Source organism: Sceloporus occidentalis, unplaced genomic scaffold, assembly GCF_023333645.1.
Source record: "Sceloporus occidentalis isolate IW3139 unplaced genomic scaffold, rSceOcc1.0.p SCAF_2, whole genome shotgun sequence".
Classification (NCBI taxonomy): Eukaryota; Metazoa; Chordata; class Lepidosauria; order Squamata; family Phrynosomatidae; genus Sceloporus; species Sceloporus occidentalis.
Genome location: NW_028316982.1, coordinates 2,546,688 through 2,564,057, shown reverse-complemented (window position 1 = coordinate 2,564,057; position 17,370 = coordinate 2,546,688). Strand labels below are relative to the sequence as shown.

General features: G+C 43.3%; 1 protein-coding gene across 1 annotated transcript in view; it reads left to right on the top strand.

Annotated features, from left to right (window-relative positions):
• Positions 1-395: 395 nt before the first annotated feature.
• LOC149317870 (cytochrome P450 2J2-like) overlaps positions 396-17,370 on the top strand; it is a 34,258-nt gene continuing 17,283 nt past the window's right edge. Inside the window, exons 1-5 of the mRNA XM_089508597.1 lie at positions 396-566; positions 6,359-6,521; positions 10,518-10,667; positions 13,075-13,235; positions 15,522-15,698. Of these exons, the coding sequence (XP_089364723.1) occupies positions 396-566; positions 6,359-6,521; positions 10,518-10,667; positions 13,075-13,235; positions 15,522-15,698 (822 nt within the window). The remainder of the gene's footprint in view (positions 567-6,358; positions 6,522-10,517; positions 10,668-13,074; positions 13,236-15,521; positions 15,699-17,370) is intronic.

Here is a 17,370-nt window from a genome sequence, read left to right as displayed (position 1 = left end):
ATCTGATTACTACCTGGGAATTGGCAAACCAGCCCATAGTGCCAATGGGTTGAAGGTGAAAGCACAACTTCCCTAGCAGGTGGGACATCCCTGCTACTTATAATGGACTTGTCAGTGATTCCATTTCATTCTCTCCGAAGAAAGACAAAGATCTGGTGTAATCTGCTGATATAATCTTCTCAGCCTGTTGGCAAATTATCCTGTTCAAAGCAATCCTTGCAACATCCTTCCTTGCCACACCTCTCTAGTTATTAAATCACTAGCATCACATTGAGTGCAAAACACTTGGGAACTGGCAGCGCACAAGATGAGAGGGGAGGCAAGGCTGGAGTAATAAGCTGTGTACCTCTTGCTCCAGCAATTCATAAAACCAGAGGCAAAAACCATCAGGAAAGATGTGGATGACCAGTCAGCTCTTTGCCGCTGCCATCATTTGCCTCCTGGTCTGGCAATTCCTGAAGCTGAGATGGGCAAGTCAGCGGTTGCCCCCAGGTCCAACCCCTTTCCCTCTCATTGGGAGCCTCTGGTGTATGGATGTGAAATTCAACCAAGGAACACTAACCAAGGTATTTCTTTGCTGATAAGAATCCCTCCTCGCTGCAACCGGTTAGCTCAACTTAAAAGAACAGATTTGCTCTTTTTGTTTGGTTTGATTTGAAAGGATTTCATGCAGCCAGAGAACTAAGGGAAAGCCAAGTGCTTGGTTGCATGATGGGCCTTTGGGAAATGTCGCATTATTTTTATGCAGGCATTTCTGGGCTTGGGGGTTTCATACGTGGCATGTGGAGTGTCACCAGAGAGATGGGCAGAACCAGTGCCGTTTCCATTTCTTCCAAGAAATGCTTAAATGGGAATAATTTCCCTTCACTCCTGAATTCTACCAATGGATTTTCTACCAATAGTTTTAAGGGAGCGGATAAGGGGATTATGTAATTTTATTGATGTGTATATCTATGTATTTCATTTATATACTTTTTATTGTTGCAACTCGCCTTGATCCCTTTGGAGAGGTGGGATATAAATAAAAATTATCATTATTATTATTATTGTTATTATTACTACTACTACTACTACTACAGTGTGCTTGTGCCATGCACAGGTGCGTTAAACACGGCTTACAGCTTATGCAGAAGCCACGCTGCAATGAAAGTAATGGTGCACGCACCGCCCCAAGGTGTGACCACACGCCCCATTATTTCCAAAGGGCCACAAGCATATATGGAGTTCCCCTTATGCGAGGGTTCCCATGAGTAAGGGGAAGGCCCACTGTATTATTGCTATTACCAAAGTTGCCAGGCTGACTCCTGAAAATGCTCTGGATTCTGGGCGGATATTTCCAGGTGTGAAATTTAAGGACTTCCTTTAGTCCCTCTACACTAGGATTACCATACATTCTACTTTTCCAGAACATGTCTTCTTTTTCATAACTAAAATGTCTTCCTAGTAGATTTTTTAAATGACGGCGTTTTCTTGCAAGGTATGGACTGGAGGATGTGGGCAATGAGGTACTAAGCTCTGAGGAGGAAGAGGAGGAGGGGGAACATGACAGGTTAATACAGGATTGGAGAATCCCCCCAAAGCAACCAGCCTCAGCCCCATGGGGGTTACTGAATGTCTAACTCATAGAATCATAGAATCAGAGAGTTGGAAGAGACCTCAAGGGCCAGCCAGTCCAATCTCCTGTCATACAGGAGTCAAAGCATCCCCAACAGATGACCATCCAGCCTCTGCTTAAAGACCTCCGAAGAAGGAGACTCCACCACCCTCCAAGGCAACATATCCCACTGTTAAACAGCTTTTACTTTCAAGATGTTCTTCCTAATGTCGAGGTGGAATCTCTTCTCCTGGAGCTTGCATCCATTGTTCCGGGTCCTGTTCTCTGGAGCAGCAGAAAACAATCTTGCTCCCTCCTCAATGTGACATCCCTTCAAAGATTTAAACATGGCTATCATATCACCTCTTAACCTTCTCTTCTCCAAGCTAAACATCCCCAGCTCCCTGAGTTGTTCCTCATAGGACATGGTTTCCCGACCCTTCACCATTTTAGTCGCTTTTACTGGCATCACACTGGATTATTATTGGGTCAGGGTTGCTGCCGCCATTGCCATCTTCCAATATCTTGATGGGAAGACCCATCAGGGAAGAAGATGGTGCAGAAGAGAAAGGTGCCCACCTGCCATCACTGGGAAGCTGTCCAGCCTCCAGAAAACCCTTGACTGACTGCTGAAGAATGGTGGATCCTCTTGCAGCTGTCCAGAGATTCTTCTTAATGTTATTAAACTTTATTTATAAAGCGCTATAAAGCTTATGGAATGTTTAAAATGAGAGTCATCATAATGATCAGTGATTTGATGTAGTCACTTTAGTAAATATGTCCTATCTTTTTCCTTTTCAAGCTATGGTAACTCTACTCTGCATAGACACAAAATTGTCATATGGCAATGCAGTGCAATGGCCATAGGCTTTCCAAAGTCAACTGACTGGCCACTGTGAAAACAGAATGATAGTCTTGATATATTTTTGTTGTGATACCTCAGGGTCCTTCTGTTCTTGTATACTATGGAAGACCTTGGGGGTAGTCTCTGTGCTTCTAGAAGCTATAGTCTGAAAAAGTAACGTTTTCAGGTTGTAATGAGACCCTGGGTTTGTCAGATTTTTTTTGGAACTCACTGAAAGATTTTGGAAAGAAGCGTTTCTGTCCTAACACCTTTTCTATCCCAGCTGCAATTATTACCCACATTGCAGGGGGTCTTGAGAGCGAATCCACTTATTTACTTCAATGGGACAATTAATTTTGCTCAATAGAAAGTAGCAAGAGGGCTTGGGCAACTCAAAGCTGGGGCTTTTAGCCTATGTATATCAGTTCCAACCTCAGAACTTCAGGAACAGGTTCTGAATCAGTTAGTTTTATTTATTACAAGGGGAAATCAGCCTTCACTCAGAGACACTCACTCTCTCACACCAAGAGCTAATGAAGCAAAAGGTGGAAGCTGATAGCAATTTGGAGGGGAAGGGGATACATTATTGGTTTCAGGGATGGCTCTCCAATCAGGGGAAGTCTGTAGAGTGGAGCATGTCCAGATCGCTCTTTGGAAGTGAAAGGCTGTGGAGACCGGCAGGAAAAGCCAGCCTGGGGAAGGAGTTGGGGCGTAGTGTCCATATGACACACACATCAGCTCTGCCCTGGGCCGGCGTGATGCCACACACTGCACCACATGGCGCGTGGCATCATGACACTCCTCTGGCACTGCATCCACATGATGCAGCACTGAAGGAGCACCGTAAAGCCGCAGCACTGTGGCTATTGCAGTGCCCTGCAAAGGCCAGATTGGGGCTGTGGTGTGCAATTGCTCTGACCCCGATCTGGCTGTAAAAGGGGTGCTTTACATAGCCCCTGAGTGGGCTAGTGATGCTGAGGAGTCTAGCTGAAATCTGGCAGGGTGTCTGGTTTGAACTGTGACCAAATTAAAATGGCCCAAACAGCCATTTACATAAGATAAACTGTGACCTGGGGCAGTTTCTCAGGAATTTTGAATAGATTTTTCCAGGAGGAACAATATTATAATAATAATAAAATTTATTTCTATACTGTACCGCTTTTCCGCAGTGATCAAAGCGGTGTACATAGTAAAATTATTAAAACAACATAAAATTAAAACCCCATTACATTAATTACAATATACAATTAAAATCCATTTCATAGGTGTATGTAGTGAGAGGGTGAAAGGGCCAGAGATATGGCAGTGCCCTTTGATTTCCAGCTTTCATAGCATGTACTTGGCACCTTCCCACCATCACGCTCCTATGTGAAGGGATGATGCAGATTTGGACCTCAAAGGGTCTATCCTGTCTGCATGCGCTAGTGCTTCCAAGCTGAGGCTACTGGATCTCCCTAATTTTTTTACTTTTTGGCAGACTACCTCTTAGCATTGGGGCTCCCTTCTGTGGCTACATGGCTAAACATCCCTTTTAAAAATATTGAGTTGATATCAAAGGTCGACTAGGGGTGATGTAAGGCTGCTCTGTGTAGTAACAGAATGATCAGTCCAGGGGAAATTTGGATGGTGGCAGAATTCATTGATTTCCAACCAGACAGTAGCTAAAGGGAAATCTTTCAGGCTTCTGAGAGTGAAGTTTGACTGGGAAAAGTGAACACAAACAGAGTGCAATGAATATACATCTTTATCAGTGACCTGGGTGAAAGAATAGGGGGCACGCTTATCAGATTTGCAGATGACACCAAATTAGGAGGAATAGCTAATACCCCAGAGGACAGGATCAAAATTCAAAATGACTTGAATAGACTAGAAAGCTGGGCCAAAGCTAACAAAATGTATTTCAACATGGAAAAATATAAGGTACTGCACTTAGGGCAGAAAAATGAAATGCATAGATATAGGATAGTATGGGGGACACCTGACTTAAGGAGACTTATATGTGTGAAAGGGATTTAGGAATCCAAGTAGACCACAAGTCAGACATGAGTCAACAGTGTGATGTGGCAGCTAAAAAGGCCAATGTGATTCTAGGCTGCATCAACAGAAGTATAGTTTCTAGATCAAGGGAAGTAATAGTGCCACTCTATTCTGCTTTGGTCAGGCCTCACCTGGAATAATCCTGTGTCCAGTTTTGGGCAAAACAATTCAAAAAGGATTTTGAGAAGTTGGCGCGTGTCCAAAGGAGGGTGACTAAAATGGTGAAGGGTTTGGAAACCATGAAGCCCTACGAGGAAGGACTTAGGGAGCTGGGGATGTTTAGCCTGGAGAAGAGAAGGTTAAGAGGTGATATGAGAGCCCTCTTTATGTATTTGAAGGGATGTCATTGAGGAGGGAACAAGCTTGTTTTCTGCTGCTTCAGAGAATAGGACACAATGGAGCAATGGATGCAAGCTCCAGGAAAAGAGATTCCAGGTCAACATTAGGAGGAACTTTCTTAGAGTAAGAGCTATTCAACAGTGGAACACTCTGCCTCAGAGTGTGGTGGAGTCTCCTTTCTTTGGAGGCTGTTTTTAAACAGGGGCTGGATGGTTATCTGACTGGGATGCTTTGATTGAGAGTTCCTGCATGGCAGAAGGGGTTCGAATGGATGGCCCTTGTGGTCTCTTCCAACTCTATGATTCTATATATACAGTTGCCCCTCTGTTCTCTCAGACTTGAGATGCGTGGTCTTGAATATTCACAGAGCGGAGACCCCTGTCAATTTCAATAGGGCATGGCCCCATAGCACATGCCCCGCACACAATCGTAGACAGGCGCCAAGTTCAAGCCTATGGTGCTTGAATATCACCGAGTCTCTGTTGTTTGCAGAGGAGTCTGGAACAGATCCCCCACGAAAATGGAGAGCTGACTGTATACACACACACACACCAGCAAGCACTATCACCAATTTTAAAACAACTGCTTTGCCTCCCCATACCTTTATGTTCTCAAAGGTGCGTGTGATGGTATTTAAATCCTTAAACATCCAGGGACCTCATTACTTAGACAGATTGTTTATGTGTGTTTGTGCCTTCAAGCTGCTTGTTGACTTATGGCAGCCTCATGAATTTCTTAGGGTTTTCTTAAGCAAGGAATACTCACAGGTGGCATCCCTACCCCATTCAACAGCTTAGGGACCAGACTACTATAGATTCCATGTTTCAACCATTTCTTCTTTTTGACATAGACCTGGTTTTTAACCTGTAAACTAAGCATGGGACTCCTGCATTTTCATCATCATCATCATCATCATCATCATCATCAGCGCAAAATTCTCCCATTACTTTTCTGAACATGCAGTCAAAGTAGAAAGAATAAAATGATGACGGTCTTTTGTGTTCACTAATAGCCATGTTTGTTGTTGCAGTGGACAGAGCTTGGACATGACATTTAAAGTTTCTTGTTGTTGTGTGTCTTCAAGTTTTTTGTGGGCTTCTCGGACTATGAGAAGCCGTGTCCTAGAAGAGTTTATTCTTGACGTTTCACCCAGAACAGCTTGTCTTCAAGTTGTTTCCAACTTATGGAGACCCTAAGAGAGACTGATCATAGTATTTCGCTTGGCAAGGCCTGTTCAGAGGGATTGTGCCAGTGCCTCCCTCTGAGGCTGAGAAAGTGTGACTTGCCCAAGGAGTTACCCAGTAGGATTCCATGGCTGAGTGAGGATTTGAAGCCACCCTTTAAACCAATACACCACACTGGCTCCAGTAGCCACATAGTCTCCACTTTATCTGGCTCCATCCTAAAATACTGGGGAGAGAGAAGATGATATCACAAAAAATTAGAGGAAGTGATTAGTTTTGTTATCATTGTCACCTACATTTGTGTTTCGAAAATAACATTTTTAAAAAACTGTACTTTTCTTGCTGTTGTCAAATTTTTAGGTGGCAAAGAAATATGGGAGGATCTTCACTATGTGGATGGGACACAAACCCATGATTATACTGAATGGGTTTCATGTGGTGAAGGAGGCTCTGGTCATGCACTCTGAACACATGATTGTGAGGCCCACTACCCCCTTTGTGGACGATGCAATGAAAGGGAAAGGTAAGCCGTTTTTCATCCTATAAAGCAGGGGAAGAGAGCGACAGCAAGGTGGGGAGGCATAAGCATTGAACTAGGACTGTGGGAGGCCAAGATTCGAAGCCCTGCTCAGTCACTCAGGGTAATGCGCCACTGGGTGACCATAGGCAAGTTGCACTCTCAGCTCAAGGGGAAGGCAATGGCACACCTCCTGTGAATAAATCTTATCAAGAAAACCCTAGGATAGGGTCACCATATGATAGCTAGCATAGTGTAATGGTTTGAGTGTTGGACTAGGAAGATTATCACACACACACACACACACACTTCTTTTTAACAGTTAGAAAATAGCACATTTCGTGATACTTATACACAATTATAGCTGTAAAATAGCACCTTTGGTAAAACCTGTCAAACAATGCCACCTCCTAACTGTAGCACTGTCTTCCCGAAGTGCCACTGAAAAGTTCCTCTTTTCATTGACAGGGGAAACCAATCAATGAGCCCTCAATTTGTGCACAATCCCATTAATCCTCATGTGTGAAAGGTTGTTGCCAAGGCAGTTGTGATACTGGCAATCATTCCATATTCCCAAGCAGGCTCTCTCTCTCATATATATATATATATATATATATATATATATATATATATATATATATCTTTTTCTTTTCTTTTACAACTTGAATTGCATTATCCCAGGTGGAAACAGCCATCACCCTGGGGCAATTTGACCCCTAATTTGCAGCATAGTTTCCTGGAAACTCCATGGCAAATACCAGCTGTTGAGATGGCCCCTTGTGCTCCTTCCTTGCCACTCTGTTGTTCGTACTCAGAAATCCCCCATTGTTGTGTCTGACATGGAAACGGGGTGCCTGGCTGTGTGGGTGCAGCCAGGCACCCTGTTCTCATGTCAGATACAGCAACGGGGGCTTCTGAATCATAGAATCATAGAACTGTAGAATTGGAAGAGACTGCAAGGGCCATCCAATCCAAACCCATTCTGCCATGCAAGAAATCTCAATCAAAGCAGCCCCGATAGATGGCCATCCAGCCCCTTTTTAAATAATAATAATAATAATAATAATAATAATAATAATAATAGGATTTATTTATATGCCGCCCAATCACTGGGAATCCAGGCGGCTTACAACAGAGGGGATAATAGACGGTTCCCTGTCCTCAGGTTTACAGTCTAAAAGACATGACACAAAAGGAGAAGGGAATGGTGAGGAGGAAGAGGATCAGGTCCAGCATTCTTCTCTCCTTCTGAGGCCTGGACCAAGGCAGGTGGACCTTTAAAGACCTCTAAAGAAGGAGACTCCGCACGGAGAGGCAGGAAATAGAAAAATAAAAATTATTATTATTATTATTATTATTATTATTATTATTAAAATCTCTGAGGAAAGAGTGTGTTCCATTGTCAAAGAGCTCTTACTGTCAGGAAGTTCCTCCTAATGTTGAGCTGGAATCTCTTTTGCTGCAGCTTGGATCCATTTTTCTGGGTCCTATTCTCTGGAGCAGCAGAAAAATAGTTAGCTCCCTCCTCAGTATGACATCCCTTCAAGTATTTAAACAGGGCTCTCATATCACCTCTTAACCTTCTCTTCTCCAGGCTAAACATCCCCAGATCCCTAAATCATTCCTCATAGGGCATGGTTTCCAGACCCTTCACCATTTTAGTTGCCCTACTCTGGACACGCTTCAGTTTCTCAATGTCCTTTTTGAATTGTGGGGTCCAGAACTGGACACAATATTCCAGGTGGGGCCTGACCAGAGCAGAATATAGTGGCACTATTACTTCCCTTGATCTAGAGACTATAATTCTATTGATACAGCCTATAATCACATTGGCTTTTTTAGCTACCACATCGCACTGTTGACTCATGTTCAACTTGTGGTCTACTTGGACTCCCAGATCCCTTTCACATCTAGTTTCATTCAGCCAAGTGTCCCCCATCCTATATCTGTGCATTTCATTTTTTGTGCCTAAGTGCAGTACCTTACATTTCTCTGTGTTGAATTTCATTTTGTTAGCTTTGGCCCAGCTTTCAAGTCTATTCAGGTCATTTTGAACTTTGATCCTGTCCTCTGGAGTATCAGCTATTCCTCGTAATTTGGTGTCACCTGCAAATCTGATAACTATGCCCCCAAGTCTGTCATCCAAGTCATTGATAAAGGTGTTGAATAGCACTGAGTATGAGCAATGGTGCGGCAAGGTAAGGGGCAAGTGCCGGTAATGGGCTTTGGGTCAGTGCAAGGACAGGCATGTAAACCCCTGCCCAACCTGGGGACCAACCTAGGAATTGATCCTGGTGAGCACCAGAGCCAGGATAGCACAATCCTGTTCCATCTGCTCAACTCCAGTGCCAACAAATACAGCTGTAAATGGAGACAGTCTTTAAACTTATCCAGCTGCATATCTACAGTATTTACATTTGAATTCATGTCAGGATCACAAGAATTACCAGTCGGATTACTGGTGATAACAGTCTTTTCTTCCCTCCTGCATGTACTGCTCAGCCTTCCATAAGACATAAAAGATAGCTAGCGAGATAACAGGGAGGATGGTGAAACAGGTACAAAGACACTGGGCAAAACTGGTGGGCTCTCACACAGCCAAGCAAAAGGGCATTAAAACGCAGCATTCTGAAGAATTAGCGAGCTCACTTTGCTCCTGGTACAAAATGCTGAAAACATCCAAACTATGGAACACAGGCTGTCTTTTTAAAAATGGAAGTCTTCTGCCTGTACACAAGCAGGTTAGAACTAAGGAGAAAATCATGGAAGTGCAGAGAACAACAAGACAAAATGGTAAAATATTGGAAAAGACAAAATGTTACAGGGAATAATGCTGACAAAACTGGATGGGAAGTTAGTGTAAGCTACACTTAAGATGACAAAATGAAGGGCGCATGGGATGAAGAGTCATACGAAGATTAACCCCAAATTCAAATGAGTCAGTAGTGCAATGCAGCAGCTAAAAAGGCCAATGCAATTTTAGGCTGCATCAATAAAAGTATAGTGTCTAGATCAAGAGAAGTAATAGTGCCGTTCTATTCTGCTCTGGTCAGGCCCCACCTGGAATATTGTGTCCAGTTCTGGGCACCACAATTTAAAAAGGATGTGAAGAAACTGGAGTCATGTGTCCAAAGGAGGGCGACTAAAATGGTGAAGGGTCTGGAAACCATGAAGCCCTATGAGGAAAGACATAGAGAGGTGGGGATGTTTAGCCTGGAGAAGAGAAGGTTTAAGGGTGATATGATAGCCCTGTTTCAATACTTGAAGGGATGTCATATTGAGGAGGGAGCAAGCTTGTTTTCTGCTGCTCCAGAGAACAGGACCCAGAACAATGGATGCAAGCTCCAGGAAAAGAGGTTCCAGCTCAACATTAGGAGGAACTTCCTGAGAGTAAGGGCTGTTTGACAGTGGGACACACTCCTTTCTCGGAGTGTAGTGGAGTCTCCTTCCATGGAGGTCTTTAAACAGAGGCTGGATGGCCATCTGTCAATGAGGATGCTTTGACTGAGAGTTCCTGCATGGCAGAAGGGGGTTGGACTGGATCAAGGCCTTTGGGGTCTCTTCCAACTCTACGATTCTATGATTCTAAAAAGTGATGGGGAAGCTGCAATAGGAGAAATGGCCAAAAAACAAAACAAAACCCCACCCATATTACAAATGTGTTGTTAGCAACAAACAACACTTAAGATGTAAAATGTAACACATGATTTTATTGTAACGGCTGCTGATATGTTTGTTTGTATTTATACCAATAAAATTATTATTTAAAAAAAATAAAACTATGCTCTAAGTGCATTTAAAAAAAATTTTAACGACGCTTTTAAAAAATAATTGAATAGATGTTTAATTATCCCCCCCCCCCCCGCTGCTGTCATTGTACATTTTTTAAAGCGAACCTTTCGTTTCTGTGCGCTGCCTTGCAGTCCCTTGGCAGGAGAATTGTGGGCTATAAATTGAATAAATGATCAAATGAAAATGATTGCAATATTTCTGCAACATCAGGAGTTCTGTTTGCAAATGGCCAAATCTGGAAGCAGCACAGACGCTTCAGCCTGAAGGTTCTGCGGAATTTAGGCCTGGGGAAGAAGAGCCTGGAGTATCGAATACAGGAGGAAGCTAAACACCTTGTTGACTTCTTCGCCAGTAAAAAAGGTTGGAAACATCATAGTACTACGACCGAAGACCTTGTACGGGGGTCAGATTATAAACTGAGCAATACCAGAGTTTGGGATGGCAAAATTAGCAGTTCAGTCACTAACGTCAGTGGTTACAAAATGGAAAATAACTGGGTTATTCAGATTAGCCATTCGTTCATTCATCCATTATGAATTGAATGGTTGGCTTCAAAAAATCATAACTATGGGATTTGTAGAAAAATGACACATTTGCTTGTCAGTGCTCCCCTCCCCTTTTTTAAATTAGCTTTTGTCAATTTTTAAAATTACTTTATTTATTTATTTATTTATTTATTTATTTATATAGCGCTGCAGATTTGCACAGTGCTGTATATAAAACAATAAATATATAAGAGTGAGCCTGCCTATGGCGTACAATCTAAGAAATAATAGGATAATACATATAAGATACATAGCAATACAGGAAATGATTCAATAAAACAGGCAACCAAAGAACATCAAATAGCAAGTGGCAATCACGCAATGCCTGGGAACACTTCTCTGAACAGGATGGTCTTCAACTCCATTTTGAAGTTGGTTAGAGAAGTGATAAGGGCCCTTGTGTCTCGTGGGGGAAGAAGGTTCCAGGAGTGAGGGGCAGCGTTCCCAGATGTCAAAAAAACCTACTGTAAAGAATGGGGATTGCAGGACTCATGAATTATTATTATTATTATTATTATGTTTATGTTTATGTTTATGTTTATGTTTATTTATATCCCGCCTTCCTCCCAGTACAGGGGCTCAAGGCGGCTTACAAATCTAAAACAGTCCAAATTAAAACAGTATAAAATATGTAAAATACAAGTTTAAAAACATTTAAACAGTTCAAACAATGAAAAGTGTTGCATTATTAAAATTTAAAGTTTAAATGTACTTAAACCACTTTGTTTATGGAGACGGAGGCATACACTTCAGGGCAAGGGCAGGCAGGCTGGCAGAGAGAGAGTTTCACCCCTTTTTAGGATACAACAAGCCAGCACTGAGCCACTTGATTCTCCTCCTCCTCCAATTGAGATAATACTTTGCAATGCCTTGCAATAAAAGTCTCATTCCTTGCACTACAAGAAGAGTGAGTACTGTCAGGGATGTGGAAGAGGGAAATGAATGAGCGTATGTGACATAGAGGTTTGAGTGTTGGACTAAGACTCTGGAGACCAGGGTTCGATTCCTGCTCTGCCATGAAACCCACTGGGTGACCTTGGGCAAGTAAGTCATACTTTTTCAGCCCCAGGTGAAGGTCATGGCGAACCTTCTTCTGGATAAAGCTTGCCAAGGAAACCCCATAATAGGTCACCCTTAGGGTCGCCATAAGTCAGAATCGACTTGAAGGCATGCAATGCACACACAGACACACGCAAGAGCAAGTTTAACTAGTTTTAAACACTAGAGTCAGCATGTTGTAGTGGTTTGAGTGTTGAACTAAATGTGTGTCTACCATAAAGATTTAACTCCCATGGCTCCATCCTACAGAATCCTGGGATTTGTAGTTTGGTGAGGCACCAGCACTCTTTCGCAGAGCTTGCAACCCTAAAAATCCCAGGATTCTATAGCATGGAGCTGCAACACTGAAAGTGGCATCAAACATCATTATTTCTACAGTCTAGATGCACCCTTGGATTCTGGGAAACCAGAGTTCCAAACTTTGCTTGGCTATAGAAGCCCATGAAGTGGCCTTGGGCAAGTCACACTCTCTCAGCCTCTGAGGAAGGCAATTGGGCAACAACTTCTGAATAAATATCGCCAAGAAACTCCACAACAGGTTGACCTTAGGGTCATCATGAGTCAGAAATGATCTGAAGGCATACAACAAGAAGAAACATTACCTGTCATACCCAAACTCTGTCCATTGCAATGTTTCCCTTTGTGGGGGGGGGGGGGGTTAGTGGGACTTCACTGACCACCAACAACAAAAACATGGGTGGCTCCAGTAGTTGCAGAAATAGTAGATCTCGAGCAGCAAAAGCTGCTGCCACAGTGCAGAACTGATGCAGTTTGACATCACTTTAACTGCCATGGCTCCATGCTACGGAATCCTGAGTTTTGTAGTTTGTTGTGCTAACAGAGCTCTCTGAGAAAAAAAGAAAGGCCAAATAGCTCACCAAACTGCAAATCCCAGAATTCCATAGCATTGAGCCATAGCCACTGAAGTGGTGTTCAGCTGCATTAATTCCATAGTGCAGATGCAGCCAAAGCTTTTGCTGCAGCCACTTTTTGTGACAAGCGTCCCTTCAAAAACTGCAAGGTTGCCCTCCCTCCGCTCCTTGCCAATTAACCCAAATTTATAAATAGGAATCAGTATCTGAATCCATTCTTTCACTTAGTGCTAGAGGAATGTTAGAGTTTCCATGTCACCAATGACAATTTCATTTAAAATTTCTTTGCAGGAAAACCCACAAACCCTCATTTTCCCATCTTCCATTCGGTCGCCAATGTGATCAGCTCCATGGTTTTGGGGCATCGCTTCTCCGACGATGATGAAAAATTCAAGGAGCTACTTGCAGCAGTTAACTTCATGTTTCATTTTTTGTCCAGTGTTTCTCGTATTGTAAGTTAACTGCCCATGAGCTGATCTCAACCCATGGTGACCCTCTGGATCTGACACCTCCAAGACTCTCTGTCATTCACTGCTTTGCTTAATTCCTGCAGCCCCATAAAACCCATAGTGTCCTCCTTCATAGAGTCCATCCATCTGCCCTGTAACCTTCCTCTCTTCTTACTTGTATCCACCTTTCCCAGCATTATTGTCTTTTCCAATGAGTCTTTCCTTCTCATGATGTGCCCAAAACACAACAGCCCTAGTTTGGTCATCTTGGCTTCCAGGGAGGTTTCTGGCTTGATCTGCTCCAGGACCCATTGGTTTGTCCTTTTCGCTGTTGTCCATGGGATCCTCAGCACTCTTCTCCAGCCCCACAAAATCTCAAATGAATGGATTTTCTTCTTATCATCTTTCTTAACTGTCCATCTCTCACATCCATACATAGTAATACTGAATACAACAGCTTGTATGGATCTAACTTTTCTGCTCACTTGCATATCTTTGAATTTTAGGATCTTTTCTAGTTCTTTCATAGCTGCCCTCCCCATTCTTCATCTTCTTCTGATTTCCTGGCTGCAGTCCCCATTTCTATCAGTGTTTGTTCCCAGGTATGGGAATTCTTTTACTATTTCTATTTCTTCATTGTTTAGGTTGAACTTGTGAAGGTCCTCAGTATATATGGTATATATGGTATATACACAAGTAGATATGGTATATACATAAGTATATATGGTAGTCTTTATTCGCAGGATAATGACACGATTATGATGACGTTGCACGATATCTGATAATCTTCATGCAATTGTGCGATAGTGACAGGAGCATCCCACTATGCTCCCGTCACTTTGGGCCATGTGTAAGAGTCCATATAATCAGAGAGTTGGTTTCATAGAGAGGCTTAATGGCTTCCTACTGCTGAAGATCTTACAATCACAAAGCTGGATGGTACTACAAGGGCCATCCACGCCAACCCACTTCTGCTGTGCAGGAACACACAATCCAAGCATCCCCAAGAGAGGGCCATTTAGCTCCTTTTTTTGAAATAGCCTCCAAAGAAGGAGACTCCACCACTCTCCGATGCAGCAGCGTCTTCCACAGTCAAACAGCTCCTACTGTCAAGAGGTTCTTCTTAATGTTGAGGTGGGATCTCTTAGATAGTCTGATTTAGCAAAGCTCAGGGTAACCAGACATCCTCCTTTTACCAGATGGGTCCTACATTTCAACCTTCTGTCCAGAAGGAATTCCAAAATGTTCTCCATTTCAACCCTGACTAAGAACCATGAATTTACATTTCTGTGAGTGTTTTTAGCTTTTATTTAGTCATGTCCTATATTTCTCTTGAATGCTCTACATTTGCTGTTGCCTTGTTCTCCTTTGCAGTTAGGACATCTGGGCTGCATCCACACTGTAGAAATAACCCAGTTAGACTCCACTTTAACTGTCAAGGCTCAATGCTAGGGAATCCTGGGATTGTAGTTTTGTGAGACACTGAGCCTTCTCTGTTAGAGAGTGCTGGTGCCACAGCAAACTACAGTTCCCAGGATTGCCTAGCATTGAGCCTTGGCAGTTAAAATGGTGTCAACCTGGCTTATTTCTGCAGTGTGGATGCAGCCCTGGTTACCTTGGCAAAGCTCTGCTTAGGCTTCCAAGGTCAGGATCTGCCAAAGTAAAGTATCCAGACCTAAGGAAGTAATGATACCACTTTGTTTTGCTTTGGTCAGACCTACTCTGAAGTTCTGTATCTAGTTCTGAGCACTGCAGTTTAAGAAGGATATTAAGAAGCAGAAGAAGGGCAGAATGGTAAATGAATTGGAAAGGTAGTAGGCTCTCCTTCATTGGAGGTTTTTAAACATAAGTTGGATGGCAATGTATCACAATGTTGACTTCTGCACTGACCTTATGAGTCCTTCCAACGCCAGAATTCCATGTTTCCATGACCCAAGATTTTCCTGCCTGAGACCAAGATGGCACCCCCTTAGATTCCATGTACAAAACTGAATTGGAGAAAATTTGTGTCTTTGTTTACCACTGGCAATTGGACATTGTCCTTCATTGAACCTGAAGGCATGAGGCTAGCTTAAGGGCTGCAAGGTGGGCAGGTCTTTCCTCCAAAAATGTGCTGCCACCTCCAACCGTTTGCCACCTGAGATCATGGCCTCCTTCTGCCTGATGGTGGGCTAGTTCTATTTACAGCATTTGTTTACTATACCAGACTCAAATCTCATGCCCTCCAATTAGATACAGTCATCATGACAATAGCCAGTCAATTGACATTATCATTGTTTTTTCCCCCAGGCCTATGATCTTTTCCCACGCCTTATGCACTTACTTCCAGGATCCCAGCAGAAGGCTTTCTTTTACCTGGCCCAGGGACACAACTTCGCAAAAGAAGAGATAAGGAGTCACGAGAAGACCAGAGATCCACATGACCCACAGGACTACATTGATTACTATCTGGATCAGATAAAAAAAGTAGGTGGCTGCAGTAAGTAGAGATGGAGATGGGTTAGTTGGAACCAGTAAATGAGAAGAAACCAGGATTGGCCAGGTCAGATACTGATCCAGTGGTCCTGGCCTGATCTTGGCCCAAAGGGGCCATAATCCATAATGACTGTTTGCCACGGAGTTTCCAGGAAACTCCACAATGACAACTGACATCTGGACAGCCCTGTGTGACCCGTAACTACTTCTGCTGTCACATCCACCCCAAAGGCTCCCACTGTGGCTTCTGACATCAGAAGGGGTGCTTGGCCATTTGGGTGGAACCAGGTGCCCCATTACTCCTAGATGCTCACTTCACATGTCAGACCAGATTAATGCAACAGTCAGGAGTGCTTGTTACCAGCTTCAGCTGAAATGCCAGCTGTGTCCTTTCCTGGAACAGAGGTACCTAGAAACTGTAGTACATGCGCTGGTAACCTCACAGCTCGATATCTGTAATGCACTCTACATGAGGCTACACTTGTGCCTAGACTGGAAATTTCAGCTAGTCCAAAATATGGCAGCCAGAGTGGTCACCGGGACAGCTGTAGGTGACCACATTAGTCCTATCCTAAAATCTCTTCATTGGCTGCTTATTAGTTTCCAGGTGCAGTACAAGGTGTTGGTTATGACCCTTAAAGCCCTTCATGGCTTGGGTCCAACCTATTTGTGGGACTGCCTCCTTCCATACAATCCACCCCACCCACTTATGTCCTCTGGAAAAAGCTTCTTCAACCAAGAAAGGCCATGGTTACCCAGAGGGCCTTCTTATCGGCCGCTCCCATATTATGGAATGGCCTATCGGAAGAGATCCGGAACATTACCAGTCTTGACAGCTTTGAAAGGGCTGTCAAGACGGATCTCTTCCGACAGGCCTTCCCTGACTAATCCACCCAGTCTAACATGGAAACGGACTATCACAGAGAACAGCCAAATTGTCCACCCCTTTGTCTCTGACAGGCTTGATATTTATTTGTTTTAATTGTTTTAACTGTTCTTGTTATTTTATTATAAGTGTAATTGGGGGGGCGGGGAGGAAATTCATGGGATGTATTTCAGTATATGTTGTATTTTATATTGTATTTTATCTGTTGTTGTAAGCTGCCTTGATGCTGCGGGAGATGCGGCATATAAATAAAAATGTATTATTATCATTATTATTCTGCCCTTATGGGCCACAGCAGGGGCCTTGGGGATGGACGCAACAGTGGTAGTAGCTACAGGACACACACAAATCTGTGTGCGATCTGAATCGATGGATTGATTCGACAGCGGAGCGTGGTTCCCACTATATTTGCCCCAATAGTATTTTTTCTCTGAAGATGCCAGCCACAGATGCTGCTGGTGAAACGTCAGGAAGAAACTCATCTAGAATGTGGCCACAGAGCCTGAAAAACCCACAAAAAACTATGGATGCCGGCCATGAAAGCCTTCGACTTCAGCATTTTTTCTCTCCAAAATAATCCACTTGTCATTCACATTCAGGCATGAATTGATTCAAAGTGGACCTGCTCCAGCCGGACAAAGGGCAAATTTGAATTGATTCCTATCGGCATGTGCTTCACATTTACGCAGAGTTGATTTAGCAAAAAAGAAGTGGAAGAAATCAATGTCAAAAAGACGCGGGTTAAATCTCGGATTTGCTTCAGTGATTTGGATTAAG